Source organism: Myxine glutinosa, chromosome 9 (genome assembly GCF_964187855.1).
Source record: "Myxine glutinosa chromosome 9, kmMyxGlut1.1, whole genome shotgun sequence".
Lineage (NCBI taxonomy): Eukaryota > Metazoa > Chordata > Myxini > Myxiniformes > Myxinidae > Myxine > Myxine glutinosa.
This window is the reverse complement of record NC_136269.1, coordinates 122,103,474-122,122,639: the sequence shown is the minus strand read 5'-3', so window position 1 is coordinate 122,122,639 and position 19,166 is coordinate 122,103,474. Positions and strand designations below refer to the sequence as shown.

The 19,166-nt window shown below is 47.3% G+C and overlaps 1 protein-coding gene across 2 annotated transcripts in view; it reads right to left on the bottom strand.

Annotated features, from left to right (window-relative positions):
• SLC6A19 (solute carrier family 6 member 19) overlaps positions 1 to 19,166 on the bottom strand; it is an 89,435-nt gene that overhangs the window by 39,707 nt on the left and 30,562 nt on the right. For both annotated transcript variants that reach the window (XM_068128289.2, XM_068128290.2), the window contains exons 6-9: positions 17,212 to 17,324; positions 16,854 to 16,982; positions 16,503 to 16,659; positions 9,950 to 10,154 (exon numbers count right to left, since the gene is read on the bottom strand). In XM_068128289.2, coding sequence (XP_067984390.1) covers positions 9,950 to 10,154; positions 16,503 to 16,659; positions 16,854 to 16,982; positions 17,212 to 17,324 — 604 coding nt within the window. The remainder of the gene's footprint in view (positions 1 to 9,949; positions 10,155 to 16,502; positions 16,660 to 16,853; positions 16,983 to 17,211; positions 17,325 to 19,166) is intronic.

Sequence of the window (19,166 nt, the reverse complement as noted above, 5' to 3'; positions counted from 1 at the left end):
CCGAAAGGCGGGGCATGTATTTCAGTTCCCCGCCTGGACGCTCGCGCCACCCACTGGTGCGCGGAATTATTGACCCTTGTGCCCGCCACACATCCACAATAATTCAAATACAAAGTTTACTAAAACGAACAAAATTAACGTGGGCAGGATGCACATAAAACAACAACTATAACAGAAAAACAAGACCGGAAGTCTAACAGCGGTGTAGCTGGGCTTGAAAAATATTATAAACCACAAACACATATGATTAGCTTTTTAAACAGTCGTTAATGCTGTTATAACATTAAGCAAAGAAATTTGGAGGAATCTCGACATCCGTTGAGGTAAGTTTTACTTACAGAACTGAGCGAAGATCTTCTGTAATCTATATACCCCACAAGAGTTGGGTAAATAACAAGACCCTTCCTGCTGCTAAAGTAGCGTTTTTTGTAGCGGCCTTTTCAAACCCACCAATTAAGGTTTTGTTTTGAAAACCACCAATGAAACTCCTGTTGTTTAACATGAAACTGAAAGGGAGGAAGGGCAGGGTGTGCTCATTTACCAAGCAGCTAGCTAGTGCTTGCCAAGCCAGCCGTTCCTTAACGGTTTTGAATGGAGTGCTTGCTCGAATGCTTAAACCACTTGGCTCAAGAAATGCTTAAACTTGGCAAACCACAAACAATCTCCACAAGAAACTTGGTAAATGAACACACCTCATATTCTTGAGACCCGATCATCGATCGACTGTAATCTATATACCCCAAAGAGGAATGACCCTTCCTGCCACTCCTGTAGTGAGCAGGTGTACTAGTAAATTAAAGCGTCGGTCGGTGGAGTCAGCCATCATAATGAATGACATCATAGTCGTAATGACCTAGTGTGATGACTGGACATAAAACTGCCGCGACTTTAATATATAGAAAATGATATATTTTAACCTCCAGTAACTTTGCAGTCGCTATGAAGGGATTAGTATTGCGATTAGATTTACAATAATATTATCGTTACATTATCATTATTATGAAAATGATATTAATTTGAAAAACAGAGGCTAATTCCTTACTTCCGCGTTATTTGTACCGTACACCGCTTATCATTGATTCATGAACCATACACCGCTTCGATCTCGAAACTTTGCAAGAACGACAAAGGGATTGCAGTGTTACGATTATATTTCCTATTGTAGCGGTTGCCGCTGAGCATACACAATCGCCTTACACCTGCCGAAGACGCAACCAGGGAGCGATCACTGTACCGGGCTCGCCCAGACCGCCCGGAGACGCTCAGTCTCGCCTTTCCCGGGCATGTCCAGACTCGCCTTTCCCGGGCTCGCCCAGACCGCCCGGAGACGCCCAGTCTCGCCTTTCCTGGGCATATCCAGACTTGCCTTTCCCGGGCTCGCCCAGACTGCCCGGAGACGCTCAGTCTCGCCTTTCCCGGGCATGTCCAGACTTGCCTTTCCCGGGCTCGCCCAGGCCGCCCGGGCACACCCACTCTCGCCGTGTTTGATTGCATATATATATTGCTGCCCGATAAACGGGCTTTTTCAGAGTACCCGAGTTTGGTTTTGCTGAATAAAGAAACTCGGACGAATTCCCGTCTTTTGTCGCGTCAATCCTTTCAACTCGCGTAGGAGCATAGCTCCTTCACTATATTATTAGTATTAACGCTATTATTATTATTATTACGAAAACAACACTACTGCATTAAGAAACCTGCGCTAATTTGTCTGAAGCGGTCTGAAAGTGAGGCATGAAGGCACGAAGCCTAAGGCCTATACGTACCGTGTCGTTGGAAGATCTGTAATGTCTATGCTTTCGATATTTGATGATCATTTTAACAATCGGTTTGTTTGTGTTTCACACTAAATGAAAAACGTAGTGGTAGAGCATGGCGATTGTGATAAATGACAGGTTCGACGATATGTTTGGCCTGAACGACTGGAATCAAAATGCCGGAGTGTGGCGTCAGCCGTTGTACGTCGTAATGACATCAGGCATAATCACATCACCCTGTCATGTGACCAGATCCTCAGCTCTGATTGGTATACGTTTGAGGGAACATACATACATACATACATACGGATGGACGAACACTGTTCTAGACTGCTTTGCCCTATGGGCTCTGCCGTAAAAATTAAGAAGCCATCCTGAACGAAAAATGAATCCCACTTATTAACTATTAAGATTTTGGTCTCGTCTGCCTTACTCCATATCCTTGTCGACACAGACACACTCGAAAGGTAGTCGGACGCAGAACAAAAAAGGATTATAAGACTGAGATTGATAAAAAAAAAATTATATATAAATGGGGGAACTTCAGATCTGTTTGAGCCAAGCGAGGCTCCTTTGCCGAGATTCGGTGGCATGAGCAGGCAACTGTTTCCCCACAGCCGTTATGCTGTGAAGTGAGTCTACGGCCTGCCTGAGCAAACTTGTCACTGGTATCCCGAGGATCATGGAACTGGGTTCTCCTTTCACTGGGATGGTCCAAAAAACCCCTGTGGCAATGCCTCAGTGGGGAGTCCTGATTGAACTTCTGTCGGGTGGCTGAGGGAAAGCGCAGATGCTCCTCACGCTACTGAACTATCTCTTTCTCACCCAAAACCGTTCCTCACATGATGTCAACAGGCACGCCAATTGGTCACCTGGCTCAAACACACCGTTGATTGGCTCAATTTAATAAAACGTGTTCCATTCGTTTCGAGAGCTGTTGATCGCGAGGCCGGTGAGGAAAAAGGAGAAAATCATCCTGCCTACATATGAACAGCCCTCTGGCCCCCATTTTCTAAGTCAAAAGAGGGCATAACTCTGAAAAATTAACAAAACACCCTGAAACTCGATCTTTTTCTGTTACTTATCACAATAAAGCCATTTAGCAAGCTTCGATGAATATTGTTACAGTTTTTAGAACCGGCACTTGTAAATAATAATCCATGGTAAATAATTCCCTGTAAATATTCCCATCTTCTAAAGGTAAAGGTCGCACCCTAATTAGTCCATATACAACACGTAGGGCACCATAGGAACTCTAGTTATTTCATTAGTTGGTGTTTTAGGTAAGGCTCTGTTTCCAATAGTTTGAATCTGCGTTGCATTAATTAAATAAGATAGGTCCTTCAATCCCATTCATTTTGCGGCTTGACTCTCTCCAAATTGTTACGCGCCTCTGCTCGCCCAGCAGCGTTCGCTGCCTCACCCGGCCGCCATTACGCACGCGGTCAAGCCGGAGAAGAAGGGGGCGGAGCGCTCAGAACGAGGCGTGGCCCTGTTAGGGGCAGAGCCGGTGAGCCCTCGCGAACCAACCAAGGCTGAGGTGAGCTCACCGGTGGGCGGAGTGCGAGGATACGCGGCTTGATCTCAAAGCGCATGATATAAGCGCCCGCGCAGAGCCCTTTGACGGACTACTTGTTGGATTGCTTCTCGCCACGGACTTCTGGCTGGAGCTGCGCGTAAAACTTCCCCGGGGACTTCTGTTGAACTTCGGCCCTTCATGCATGTTGAGAGAGAGAGGGAGAAAGCCGAATACCTTCCCCGATATATGAACCCCGACAAATAAGGTCCGCTCGCTTTCCAACAAGACACGAACAGCACTGCCTGCCGGGTTTCGCCGCAGAACCGGAGCATGGATCGGAACCGGAGCGTGAACCGGGGTGGAGCATGGATCGGAGCCGGGGCCCACGCTGTCCATCTGCTTGGACCTTCCTTCCCTGCCATCATTACCCCTACGTGTAAGTCTGTTTGTGTTGTCCTGGGGCGTGATAATTAAGACTGTTTAAGACTGCACTGTTCTGCTTCTTCTTCTTCCCTTGTACATTCTTCCTTTCGTTTCCTCTAATTATTGTTGTTAATAAATTCCTGTGTTCTTCCTTTACACTTTGGTTTCTTCTTTCATTCGATCGTCTTAGTCTTTTCTGTCCATTGGGTACCCGCGGCACGATTTGGCCAAACACTCAGGATCGGGTTAGTCCTTTTGTTAATGGCTCGGGCTTCCGATTGCTAACCGCTTGGCAAATTCCATCTTGTCCGTGGTCCGAGCGGGAATTATCTCCCTGCTTTGCGGAGAGATTGGCACTCAGGTATTTGGGACCTCCATTGACCAATCGCCCTGGCCAGTCTCGACCGCAGAGGAGCGTTATAGTTTCCAGGATCGGGGGACGGCCAGCTTAAAAGACAAGGGGATTAACCCCCCCTTGGCAACGGGAGTGCCAAACCCCGAATCTGCAACAATTGGTAGTCAGGAGTTGGGATCTGGAACCTGGGACTAAATTTTATAGACCAAATTTTGGACACCAATTGTGCATATTGGCCGCAACAATTGGTGTCTGGGAGTGGGATTGGACCCGAACCAAATTTTTCTATTTTTCGGACAAAATTTTGTTCAAAATTTTGAGCGGCCGAAATTTTTATTAAAAGATCCAAATTGAGTCATGCCATGGATAATCAAGGTGATCGGATGCCAGTGGAGGAGGTAGAAGGAGGGGTAGAGTCAACCAGGACCCTAGGGAGGAAGTGGGAGAGATGGAAGAGGAGGTTGGAGAAGGTGCGGTAGAGGGGGTTGCAGGCGCACAAAATGGCGGCGGCTCGCACGTGGCAACGAGAGCCGAGCCCGCAGTACCGGTGGATATGAACCTCTTCATGACGCAAATGATGGCCTTTATGGTCAAGATGGGGGAAGAAATGGAAAAGATGAATGGGACAATGAGTGCCCAGAAAGAACAAATGAGGGCCAATAGTGAGCGAATGGGAAGCCAAATTGGGGGGTTGAGGAATGAATTGGGCGATCAAATTGGAGGGTTAGAAAGCAAATTTGGGGGATTTGAGAACCAAATTGGGGGTCTAGAAGTCAAATTGGGAGGATTAGAGGACAAAGTAGGGGACCAATTGGAGGACATAAATGGTCAAGCCCAAGAAATTAATGAGGGGTTGGCAAGGGACAAGGCCGCGTATGAGGCAAAAGAATTGGAGAGGGAGAGGGACTGCGAGTTGAGCGGAGAGGTGCAGGGGTACATGACGAGGTAGCGCGGCTTGAGGAGCACGGGTTAAGCGAGTGGGAGCAAAGCGCAGTTACGTGGACCGGGGTAGAGATCGTGACCCGGGGTATGGGAAAGCCGGCGACCGCAGAATTCGAAAATTCTATTTTATTATCCCCAGCGGTCATCGAGGAAAAAGAAATCAAAGGAATTATAGTCGAAATTGGAATTGGAGAGACGGCAGAGGTGGAGCATGAATTGGAGGGAGAAATGGAATATGCTCAAAGTCTGTATTCGCATCCTGATGCCGTACTTGCTAATCCTTATAAAGATTTGCAGGTGCGTGTGGAGAGGATGATCCCAAAGGTGAGTAGGGTGGTATATGGTGCAAAAATATTTTGCAGGAGAGTGTTTGGCACGAAAAGAATTTTCGCGTGCTTGGGATCCCAGCGTACCGCGGGCGTTTGTGGGAGGTCCGTGGTGCGCTGTGTGAGTGGAAATGGCGCGCGCGTGTGAGGAAGAAGAGTGCGCCGGAACGAGAGTGTGATACTGATACCGAGTGCGAGAGTGAATGCACATCGGAGTGTGAGTGTGGAAGTGGAACGATGAGTGATACAGAGAGTGAGATGGATGAGGAGCGGGTGCGAGAATGCACACCTGGGATGGTTGTGGAGTGTGTGCGTGGGAGCACACCGGAGCACGTGAGTGGGTGGATGCTGGAATGCTCACCCGTGGTGAGTGTTACAGAGTACGTAACAGAGGAGTGGTGTGCAATGGAGTGTGCGAGTAGGATGAGTGTGCAAGAGGGTGCGCGAGAGTGGTGTGTAACAGAGTGTGCGAGAGAAGAGTGTGCACGGAGAGAGAGTGCAGTGATAGAGTGCAGGGAATGTATGGGATGCACGAGAGGCATTGGAGTGCCGGGTTTTGTGAATAAGAAAGGGAACGCATGGTGTGAGAATGCAATCCGAGCATCGACATTGACCGGGACAGCGTTCAGGCCGACGGATAGCCGACGCGAGCTCTCGGTCCGTGACAGGCTTTGTGTGCTGCGGGGACTGGCCGGGATAGTGGCCGCGTCGCTCCTGCACGATTCGGGCTGGGCTCCGCCCTGCACAGTCGGTGCCGCGCTTTGTTAGGCAAAGCGGGCCGCCCAGTTCGAGGGGAAGGAGAAGGGTGCGGAGCGGCACCCCCTTGTGGTGGCGGCGCTCCGGCCTGGCAAGGCTGGGCCACCGCACATGGGAGCGCAAGGCCCTGCGTAGGGATGGTGCTTGGAGCCTTGGCCCGACGAAACCTCCTCCCCTGAATCCGAATGCCGGACGGACCCAACCTGCAGGAGACCAAACCACCCGAATTCTTTGCTCGGCTTTGCGAAGCCGAGCTTTGATAATGTAATGACGTACCGAGAGGCTCAGAGTAGTGGACGGATGGTAGTGATTGGGAAATTGATGGCAAATGGTATATGGTGTAGAGGGATGGTAGATGTACCATCCCTCACATCGTATCATTTGGGCAAAGGAGCAGTAGCTTTATGGGGTATGGCGGTGAAAACCGAGCCAGGGAGGGCTTGGTTCATGTATAGGGATTTAGAAATGACTTTAGGGGACATGAGAGTTAAGTAGCGACATTATACCTGTAGTGGGGACGTAGAACAGATTAGTTGGATGATAACGACGAGGGAGTGCATAGTAGTATAAGGGATGACAGGGAAGCACGAAGTCAGAGGGAAAACCAGGTAGATTAGATGATGCAGTGTGTTTGTAGAGAGGGTGATGAAGTGAGGCAATGCTCGTGAGAATGATGTGTGTGTGTAGAAAGTGCATGAGCAGAGTATTGAGAATGGGTGTGATTGTGCATTGGGTGATTGACTTGCATGGTGGCAAGTGAGAATGGTTGGATGGAATAAATAGAGTATGGAATGAATGGTGTGGAGTGAGTAGTGTGAAATACGTGGAGTGGAGTGTATGGTGCGAAGGAAGTGGATGGGGGAAGGACGGACCCCTTCACGAGTACCCGGGGAGGGTAGCTTAAAAGTAGGTAGAGGGAGTAGGTAAATTGTGGTTGGATATTGGCATCTGTGGGGTGGGTAGTTGCACAGAAGTGTTGTGTTGGGTGCATTAGTGAGATGAAATTGGCTGGGCGTGTGGCCTGTTGGTGAGAATGATTGGTTGGGCACTCCGCCACTGTTAGTCTGTCGGCCAGGTGAGGCCGCAGGTAGGCTCTGGGAGCCAGTTTAGAGTCCAATGGGGCCCGGGATCCCAGGAGAGGACCCGGGTAGCCCGACGCCAGAGAGGGCGGTAGGGGGTGAGAGAGCCAGAGGGTCTTCCCCCAGGTAGGTTAGGGTGAGGAGCAGGTAAGCTCGGGCGGCGACGTTCAGTGGCGGAGGTGTGCAGGTGAGCGGACCTGCTGGTGAGCCACACGACCCAGCCCTGAAATTGTGCGAGGGCACAGGGAGTAGAATCGGGGGAGTGCGACCCCAAATTGGAGAGCACCACAGTATGTTCAATGGGAGTTCGGTTCTTAGAACCACATAGAGTAAAGATGGCCAATGGTTTGGCAGGGAAAGACCCCAGGTAGAGTTAAAGTGTGTTAATGTCATTTAGAAGGTAGATAGGAGAAAATCTCTTCGCACCATCTGCATCCACTCACCGAGGTGAGAAGACTCCACACCAGTTTTTGCAAATGTTTGGTTGGTTGTGAGATGCATCGTGACGTGGGTGAGACATTGTGTTTAATTGCATCTCTTCCTCCTTAGGAGGGATTGATGACCCATTTGGATTAGGGGAGATATGGGAGACAGGACGTTAGCGACGGATTTGTAAATTGTGTAGATACGGGGAGGGGCAAGGTGTAGGATAGGCTGACATGGGGGGACGAACGCTAGGGGCGAGCTTTCTCAGCTCGCTCTCCCACGCCCTTCATGTAGCATTGCCTTGTGTTGATGTGTACCCTTGCGCCCTTGCACCCTGCTAACCCTGCTTTGTCTTCCTTCCCCACTCATGGACCGTGGTCTTTGTGTGCCGAGGGGAAAGTGTGCAGGTGTCGCAGTTGTGCGCCCGCACCCTCGCTGCTTGCCTGCCTGGACCGTTACACCACCTATGGACCACACGTTCTGTGGCCAAGCCCACTCATGGACCACACATTCTGTGGCCCAGCCCACTCATGGACCACATGTTCTGTGGCCTGGCACCTCTGCTGGGGTCGACCATTGCTGCCAGCATCTTGCTTGCGGACCACTGTCAAGGTGGCACCTATGCCATACAGGTGGACCACCTCAGTTGGCCCTGCTGGCCCTAATTAAAAAGGAGTGGACGCGGGTTGTGTTTTGTTTTTTTTTATCAAATAGGCAGCAAGCAAGAAAACGCCAATAAACATCGGCCCAGCAGCCATCGGCCAAGCAGAGAAGACGCCAGTTCATTTATTTAAAATGTATGACTGTGCTTATGGTGCTGCTTATTGGTGCTTTTCGTGCATGGTGGTGCTTTTTGTGCTTTTCGTGCATGGTGGTGCTTTTTGTGCTTTTTAGTGCACTTTATTATCTGATTGTGCATTTCTGTGCATGTGGGTATGGTGCATCAGTACAGTGCAGTGCATGACCTTTCCTCTTTTCAAAAGCCCTGCTTTTGTCTTCCCAAAAGACAGGTCCTGGGTTCTAGTTTGTAAATAATCCAAATAGTAGTAGTGTCTTTGTAAATAACTAGGGCATGCCCGTACTATATCTATATCTAAAATTATATCCCCCCCCCTCTATTTACATGAAATGGTTTGGTCCAAAGCGAACGGCTTGCGAGTACGGTGACAATCCCCCCCCCCCCCCCCCCTCTATTTACATGAAATGGTTTGGTCCATTCGCAAAGCCAAAGCGAACGGCAGTTACGAATCGCAGTTACGATGAATCGCAAAGTAGTTTTAATTAGTTTTAAAACATAGTTTAACGCCAACATAGTTTGCCAACGTGAAATAAATGAATACGCTCTCAAATGTGCCGTCCGGGGCAGAGTGTGTTCGCCACGTTCGGCACACGCGATAGCTCGCTGCTCTCTGATTGGTTGAATCGTTTTTTGGACATAGCTCGGTAAGTAATTGTCCGATTAATATGAAACCTTGAAAAGGCACATCCACGGGTCCCCAGCAATATACCTGGCAACTTTAAAGTATATCGGACCGGTAGTTGTCGAGAAACAGCGGTCGCATACACACACACAGAGATTACTGGAATTATAGATAGATGCTCCCCACCGGTTAAAATGTTTAGTTTGAAAATTAATTCCGCAATTCGGTTAGTCTGTGGGCGTGAGTCTGCCAGGTAGAATGCAACACAGCAGGCGGGACATATCTAGTTTTTAAAATGTCGCACTCAGGGTGAGGTTAACACGAGAGGGTCACTACACCTAAGTGTCACACATAATTGTAAAAGATATCCCTTGTGAATCGGCCTGGAGAAAGGAACGGTGCAGTGTTACAGTTTTTAGTACCGGCACTTGTAAATAATAATCCATGGTAAATAATTCCCTGTAAATATTCCCATCTTCTAAAGGTTAAAGGTCGCACCCTAAATAGTCCATATACAACACGTAGGGCACCATAGGAACTCTAGTTATTTCATTAGTATGTGTTTTAGGTATGGCTCTGTTTCCAATAGTTTGAATCTGCGTTGCATTAATTAAATAAGATAGGTCCTTCAATCCCATTCATTTTGCGGCTTGACTCTCTCCAAATTGTTACGCGCCTCTGCTCGCCCAGCAGCGTTCGCTGCCTCACCCGGCCGCCAATACGCACGCGGTCAAGCCTGGTCTTTATTGCCTTTGTTCTTCTTCAATTAACATCTTTCACAGTGAGTAGCTGTTATGCCTCTGATTAAAATAACCCTTTCACATTGCAGTGAGTTTCAGAAATTTTGACACAACAACAACTAGGTTTATTATTGTGAAAGGATATTAACAAAAATTAAAGAAGACTTCAACTGAGAATTGCAAAGCCTGAACTTGGCATCATCCCCACCTGTTATGGACTCCTTTGGAAGAGATTTGGGGAAAATAGGTAGATCAAGTAAAGGTACCATGACACCTTCCATATTTCCAAACATGGACGACAGGCCGAGGCAGAAGAGCATGATGAAAAAGAGGATTGACCAGAGTGGAGACACCGGCATCTGGGTAATGGCATCTGTGAACACGATGAATGCCAGTCCCGTACCTTGTGCACCCTGCCAACCACAGTACATGAAGGACAGAGGGGTATAGAAGGGTATTTAGCAAAAGTGATTAAATTAAAATAGTCAAATTCACCACTTATTCTAACACTTTTGCAACAGCATTGAAGACCGCTCTCATAAATCTGACCACTCATAAGAGTAAGATTTTGCAGAATGTCATTATTATTCTTTCAGATGTCTTCTTTCATAGTTGGTGTCATTTTATTTCGCCATCATTCATTAATTCTTTACTTGTTGTTCTGTCAAAGTATTTCATGGTTGTGGGCACCTGCACACCCATCCATACCATCCTATTCTTAGTTGGACTTGGATGGTTGTCGATGCCTCTCTCATGTCCAGTGGCTGTGCTTCTGGTGTTTCATGATACATCCCTCTGACCTTTGTGGCAAGGATATCCCGCTGAACTATGATTTTCTTGTCCTTTTCTTCAAAACAAAATCTCCTTTACATGCACTAGAGGAGCTAGATACAGGCTAGCGGAAGTCTATTGATTCTTGGTTCCCAACAAAACAGAGTGAGCAGACATAAGCATTCCACGTCACTCTGTCCTCGGTCAGGTATACTGTGCTATAATTCTTTATACATATTGAACAGGCCCTTGTCTCACACAAATTCGCAGCCTCAGACACTAGTGGAAAGTTATACCAGTCACGGTCACCCTCGCCATTGTTTGGTCTGTACTGAAGAGCCTTGAGTTACATGACCCATATGTGCATTTAGGCATTAGCTTATAATTACCCACATGAAAAGTGGACAGCATAAACATAAAATTATCAAAACTTTGACTCCGTGATTAAGCAACCAAAATTAAACACAACATGTCGGAATGATACCAGCCACAAATACGCATCAGGTTGATATAAAACAGCAAGGTATAGCACACCACCAGTTCCTGTAAGATTGGAACAATTTTTGGGCTTTCAGAGGCAACACTGCTGGAGGGTGTGGCAGGAGCAAAATAATAATCGATATACCATATAATACAGGGAAGGTATTGTTGCGTCACCACTGTAGTTAACACCGCAGGGTGACGGATAGTGTTACGTGGTCCTCCCGGTGACTACCTGGTCTCGGTGACCCCCGGACCGTGAGAGGAACTCCGCCAGAAAGATTTATTATGTATACGCTTTCGTAACGCAATCAAGATGAATTCCAGTCCATAAGAAACCCCACACCAAGGATTCCGAGTAATCAATAATATATTCTCCCAAGGAATCGACAATCAACAACCATCAACAATCCACAATCAACAATCAATCCCCGAGATGATTAAGATGGCCATCTTATATATGTGTGTCCCCTTTCCCCACTCCCGACCCCTTGGGTACTCACGACCCCTTTGGTCTCTGTCCCTCACAGTGTCTCTGGGCCCCTCCTGAACAAGGTTATGGTCGGCTTCGCCGCACACGGGCGGTTGAACGAACCCCGGGCGGACGTGCTTCCACCGGGCACGTACCGTACCGGGAACCACGGCTGCAGCGCACACCTCCTGGCCCAGCAAAGCGGGCAAAGCAAGCGCCGCTTGCAACGCGCGCGAGGCCCCAAAGTGCGACCCGTACGCGTCCTTGTAGACGGTGCGGCGAACTGTGCCGGACGCTGGGTCTGTGCACGGCCCCATGGCAACTTGACGTGTCAAAAGGGTAGTTACACGTCCCGGTAACTCCTCTCGCCAGACGGGCTTGGGAACGCAGCTTTTCCATGCTGCTCAATATCGATCCCCACTCTCGTCGGAGCTGGGCGAGGAAGAAGCAGAATCGTCGCTTCTCCCGGACCTCGTGTCTTTTCTTCTTCCGTTTCCGGTCTCCTTTTTCCCAGAAGGGCTCCTGACCCTTTAATCACACCAACCCTTAATCGACTACACATTGATAAGCAAAGACCTGAATAGTAATTCACATACATTCACATAAATATGTAACAATAGCTGAAACGATGCTGTAACTCCGAGGCAAATAAGCCGAAAATTGGCGGTACTTTTTGGCATGCGCAGGACAGGACCAAAGTGCTTACCTGCACGGGTGAAAGCCATGGGGCTTTATCCGAAACCCAACACCATGCAAACAAAGCATGACAAATGACATACAACAATAATAAATTTAATGAAGTAAATCGATGAGATAAAAATGAAAGTTGAGGTAAACTATAATTCCTAATGTGAGGGACCCTCCATGCAGACAAAAACAGACAGGGGGGAAGATAATGAAAACAAGCATTCTGAGTATTGTGCTGCAATACATGTCCCCTACCGGCAGTCTGTCGTATGGAAAACTGTTGGGGAAATTACTAAAGTTCAAAGTGCCGTAACCTTGTGAAATATGATCGAAACGTCGTGAAGTACGAACTTGATCTGTAACTTATCATGAGGAAACCATGTACCAAGTTTGAAATCATTAGCATTAAGACTTTAGAAAAAAAGTCCAGAAAACTGTTCTTTGCGTGACGGACTGACAGACGGACAGACTGAGGGATGGAGTGCAAACCTATCGTCCCCTCCGGTGTACACCGGTAGGGGACTAATAAAACAATGGTCTTTTTATGGGCCAACACTCAGCTTGCTCCCCGAGGTTGGTGAAAGACGTTGGCAGTATGAGGTGGCCCGATGCCGCTTGCCCAGGAAGCGCCTCTGGCGCCAAAACCCCACGTCGAAAACGCTCAGGCATGGACAAGCAGTCGAATGGCCTTCTTTGTTCCCGTCGTCAAGCGAGACGCAGCTTCCAACTCCTCCATAAAGCACCACAGCCAACAACACCTCCCACTCCGACTTTGCAAAAGTTCACACGAGCTCTGAAAGCTCTCCTCAAAACCTCCACACGATCCACCCAAGACAAAAGCGTCCGCCAGATCCCAAAGCCAGAACGAGAGGACCAGAGAGACACAGATTCTTCTTCTTCCTAGCTCAAACTTTCTCGCTCTGACGTCACACCGACCAATCGCTTAGCTCTCTTGAAACACCCCACGTCATCTTGACCAATGACGAATTTTGGGTCGTGGCCTTTTTCATTCCACGATTGGTGGGTGGGGTTAATTGTCCGTTACGAGAACGTTCAGCTCTGCTCGGGAATGGTGTCAGTTATGGTTGGTTAATGAACGGTTGTTGTTGGTTACAGGATTTTGCATGGCGGCCTGGTAGTTGTAAAAACACAGAGGGGAAAATCACAGCAGGCAATCACATACTGGGAGAACTACCCTTAGACCCTACCTAATTAACATACCACCACCCCCCGTGTGGTGACACTTAAACAATCTTAAGCTCACAGTTTTTCGACTTAAATACATCGAAATTGGCTCATACGCATCCACAGTCCATGCTAATACTACACAGTCCTATCTCCACTATGGTATGTCATCACTCATCACCTTCCCCCACAAACGTAACAGTATGTTTCATCTACTCCTCCAACAGGATTTGACCTAGGAATCTGAAACTGTCAGGGATTCATGAGGGCACCATGAAGTTGTATCTGTGCAAGTTTTGTTTGATTCCATCAAGTTTTGGGGAAAAAAAAAATCATCCATCTTACCATTTTCTTCCTCTGGGTGGCAGTGCGGTGCAATTCAAATTATCTGAGCTTCGAATTATAATATAACCACAATTTATTATACTGTGTATGCACATAAGCAGTACGCATGTTTTTGCTTCATACACAGTGCATTCAGAAAGTATTCAGACCCCTTCACTTTTTTCACATTTTGTTATGTTGCAGCCTTAGGCTGAAATCGTTTAAATTCATTTTTTCCCTCATCAATCTACATTCAATACCCCATAATGACAAAGAGAAAACAGGATTTTAGAAAGTTTTACAAATTTATTAAAAAGAAAAAACTGAAATATCACATTGACATAAGTATTCATACCCTTTGCTCTGACACTTGAAATTTAGCTCAGGTGCCTCCCATTTCTCTTGATCATCTTTGAGATGTTTCTACACCTTGATTGGAGTCCACATGTGGTAAATTCAATTGATTGGACATGATTTGGAAAGGCACACACCTGTCTATAAAAGGTCTCACAGCTGACAATGCATATCAGAGCAAAAACCAAGCCATGAGGTCGAAGGAACTGCCTGCAGAGCTCAGAGAGATCTGGGGAAGCCTACAAAAAAATTTTTTTTTTTTGTATACAAGATCGAGGCTCGTGAAAGAGCTAACATTAATCACACAAAAAGTCAAACCGACACACAAAACACAAAAAACAAGGGGAGCGGCAGACAAGATGGGAAGAGAGGGGGAAGGACACAAACACAACATTTGAGAGCAGGGACATCGGGAGGACTTGGGGGGAGGTGGGAGAGGTATAAAACATATGAACACTGCAAGGACTCTGGGGTGAATTACCGGGGGTAGAAAAGATCAAGGTTTTGGATGGGGGAAGATAAGATATGGTGGTGAACAGCTGTTTTAAAGACCTGTAGGGAAGAGTGGGATTGAAGGGAGTGGGGGAGTTTGTTCCAGAGGCGGGAGTAAAGGGGAATGAAAGAGTGAAGGTGAGCAGAGAGTCTAGATTTTGGCAGTTTAACCATAAGAGGGTTGCAGGCAGATCTTGTGCGACCTGAAGGAATATTGGGGGGACAGAGCACAGAGAGAGCTGGGGGAGCAAGGCCGGAGAGGAGTCGGTAGAAGACAGAAAGACCACCAACCTGCCTGCGGTGAGTGAGTGAAAGGCCCTCGGAGTTGACTTCATCGCAGGAGATTCCAATGATTCTGAAAGCTTTGGCCTCAACAGCGTGAAGCCGAGCTAGGTGTGAGGCAGGAGCACCAGCCCAGAGGGGGGAACAGTATTCCATTGAGCTGCGGATGAAAGCCTTGTATGTGGTGAGGAGCTCAGGTGTGCCAAGGAAGGACTTCGCACGACGGAGGATGCCCAGTCGGCGACTGGCTTTGGAGGCCAGCGTGGAAATGTGGTTTTCCCAAGAAAGATCATGGCAGATGGTGAGACCCAAAAGCTTGAGCGACAGAACTTCTTGGAGAGGATTGCTGAGAAAGTAGATGGGAGGGTTGTCCAGTCGATCTTTTCGGAGAGACATTGTAAGAGTGTGAGATTTGTCAGGATTGAAAGACATGTTCCACTTGTTTGACCAGTCTGTGATTTTGTCCAGGTCTGCAGAGAGTGAGGAGGCTGCAGACTGCCGATCTGAGGGATGAGGAATGGAGTGGCAGATAGTGGAGTCATCAGCAAAGAGATAGAGAGGATTTTCCAGAGAGTCGGAGAGATCATTGATGAAGACCAGAAATAGCACAGGGCCCAGAACACTACCTTGGGGAACTCCAGCCAGAACAGGAAGGGGAGATGAGAGACATCCATTCAGGGCCACACGTTGCCTACGACCAGAGAGGAAGTCCGCAAGCCATGAGTGGAGATTTCCATGAATACCATAGGAGGAGAGTTTGGAGAGCAGAGCTGGGTGCCAGACCGTATCGAAGGCACGTGATATGTCAAATGAGACAGCTCTGATTTCCTGTTTGGCATTGAGGACCTCCATCCATTGTTGAGACAGCAGAAGCAACATGTCCAGAGTAGAATGACCTGGTCTGAATCCAAATTGATGATCAGAGATCAAGCCATTGGAGAAGAGGAAGGATTTGATATCCGAAGCAATGATGGATTCCATGACTTTGCTGATAATTTGGAGCAGGCTGATTGGTCTGTAGTTGCAAGGATCTGTTTTTGCACCTTTTTTGTGTAAAGCGGTAATGTTTGCTGATTTCCAAGATGCTGGCAGATGACCTTGAGCAAAAGAGAGGGTGAAAAGAACAGAGAGAGGGTGAGATAGAGCGGAAGAGCAGGATTTTAGGACCCGTGGGCTGATGCCATCTGGTCCAGTTGCAGAATCAGAGTCGAGGTTTGATAAAAACTTATCCACCTTGTCAGGGGAGAAGGACACAGAGTCCAGGAGCAGTTGGGTTCGACTGGGAAAGGTGGGAACAGAGAGAGATCGGTTTGGGACACAAGATTTTGAGGCAAACACAGAGTTGAGGCATTCGGCTTCGTCACGTGCGGTGTCAACTGTGTAGCCATTTGAGGTAAGGGAGGGGATGGAGGGGGAACAAACACCAGAAATGGATTTGACCAGACGCCACCAGGATTTGGAGGAAGGAGACAGGTTTGAGAGTTCAATCTTGAGTGTGGAGAGATAGTGCTTCCTGGCACTCCTGAGGGTAGAAACACACTTGATGTATGTGAGTGCTTTGTGTTGGGATTATTACAATGTAAGTAGGTTAGTTGATCTGGTTTGTAAAGATAAGTAATGTCCAGATTAAGCCCTTGGCTTTTTAGCATTTTGAAGATGGTCACAATCAGCACAGGATGCATTTCAACGTGTGTGCATTTGGGGGCGGACACACCTCTTGCATGAAATGTCTAATGTTGCATGAACGGAGTGGCAGGGATGAAATTACTTCCGGGTAAGTATTGTTCAGCCCAACAAGCATCTCGTCGTAATTATCCTCCGTAAGACTTCCCACGACCATATCAAATGCATTTGTCAGTTCAAGGATGTTACTGGAAAACAAAAGGGCAGTACAGAAACAGAAAACATCAACAGAGTATATGGGATTTCACCCTAAGATTCTTACATTATGACTTATGTGCTAGTAAGGGAACACTAAAACAGGCCAACACCCGACATTAAGTGCAACTTTAATTTTCTTCCGATTCATATTAAGCCGAGACCAGTTTCTGTCCCGTTTTCTCACTTGCTGAAGCAGGATTCATAGCTCTGATGGGCTCGGAATCCAATGATGCTGTAGATGACGATTGCAGCATAAACTGATGTTAGACCATTGATGATAGAAACCACCACTGCATCACGCTCACAGTTATTGCTGCCAAGATAGAAGCAGTGGGAGGAAGAGGTGGTGAAGAGAGGGATGGTTAAACAAGGGAAGAGAGGCACAGGCTCTGAACCTCACTGTATTCATTCCTACTACATTCCCAGGGACTCAAAACTCAACTAACCCTAACTCAAACCATAAAAATGAAACTCTATTTGAACATGGGACGTAAGAGCCACTTTGGCACAACAGAGAGGAATGAGAGAAGATATTGACTCACTGAACGGGATTGTAGCTGGAGAAGGAGATAAGTCCACCAAAGGCGAGGGAGAAGGAGAAAAAGACCTGAGTTCCAGCATCGAGCCAGGTGCGAGGATTCGACAGATGTGAAATCTTGGAATGCAAGAGAAGAGAGCGAGTGAAGGAATAAACAAGAGGGGATGTCGTGCATAGCACAATACTTGCGGAATTCAAATATACAACAGTTGCCATGGAAACAGCAATATGGGAAATTTGACCTATTGAGTATTTTACATGATGGAATGTTGTGCATACCAACTTTGGTTGATACATTTAAGTAATTGCTGCCTAATAGGTGTGTCACGTGTTTTGGATGGCCTTGACCTGAACCTTTGACTAATTTTGGCCACATTTTATGCACATACAGTCACGTGAAAAAGTAAGTACACCCCATGTAAAGTTTTGACTTTTTCAACATATTTCAACATCCAGCTATTTGATCTTCATTTCAACAATATTGATAGATAAAGGTGATATAATATAACAAATATCATGAAACATTTACATTTTGTAGTCCATTATATAATTTAAATAAACATGAATGCAAATCTCGCATGTGGAAAAAGTAAGTACACCCTTAGCTCTAACAGGTGGTATTGCCCCCTTTGGCAGAAACAACCTCAAGTAGGCATTTCTTATAACTGTCTACCAGTCTCTGACATCGACTGGGAGAAATTTTTGCCCACTCCTCCATGCAGAATTCTTTCAGCTGTGCGATGTTTGAGGGGTTTCTTGCATGCACAGCTCGTTTCAAATCCCCCCACAACATCTCGATGGGATTTAAATCCGGGCTTTGACTTGGCCATTCCAGAACCCTCCATTTCTTTCTTTTCAGCCATTCCTTGGTGGATTTACTGGTATGTTCAGGGTCATTGTCATGTTGCAAGGTCCACCTTCGGTTGAGCTTCAACTTGCCGACAGATGGCCTCACATTATCCTCAAGCACCCTCTGGTACAAAGAAGAATTCATAGTGGATTCTATGATGGTGAGCTGCCCAGGCCCTGATGCAGCAAAGCTGCCCCAAACCATAATATTTCCACCACCATGCTTTACAGTTGCTATCAGGTTCGTGTGGTCAAATGCTGTCTTTGGTTTTCGCCAAACATATCTTCTGGTACTGTGGCCAAATAGCTCTACCTTTGACTCATCTGTCCAGAGCACATTGTTCCAGAAGTGCTGGTCTTTGCCGAGGTGTTCATAGGGCAAACTTTAGTCTTGCCCTGATGTTCTTTCTGGACAGCAAAGGTTTCTTCCTGGCGCACCTCCCATGTAGATCAAATTTGTGCAGCCTCTTTCTAATGGTAGACTCGTGCACTTTGACATCAACAGTGGCAAGAGCTACCTGTAGGTCCCGTGATGACATTCTGGGGTTCTTAGAGACTTCTTTCAGCATCTTGTGGTCTGCTCTCGGGCTGAACTTGCTGGGGCGGCCTGGCCTGAACAAGTTGGCAGTTGTTTGGAATCTCTGAACTTGTAGATGACCTTCCGGACAGTCGAATGATTGATTTCAAATTGTTTGGAGATCTTTTTAAATCCCTTCCCAGACTCGTAGGCATCTATAACCTTATTTCTGAAGGCCACAGAGAGCTCTTTTGATCTAGGCATGGTGACGCCGCACACTTCAACAACAAAGACCTCAGGGAGCCTGCTCAGCGTCGACGAGTCTGGCATTTCACTCAGGCCAACTGGCACGGTCTTCAAGCAGCCATCAATCATCTGGACTGGTCTCCCATCTCTACCACCTCTGACATCAACTCATCCTGGGAATTCTTCCAAAGTAAATTGCTCTCTCTCATGCACAGATTTATCCCATCTCGTCTTCAGTTGTCATACCCTTCCTCCCGTCCATGGTACACGGAATCTTGTGGTGAGGCTGTTGCCCAGAAACAACTTGCCTTCGTCTCCTGGAAAGCAAATCCAACGGAAGGAAATCT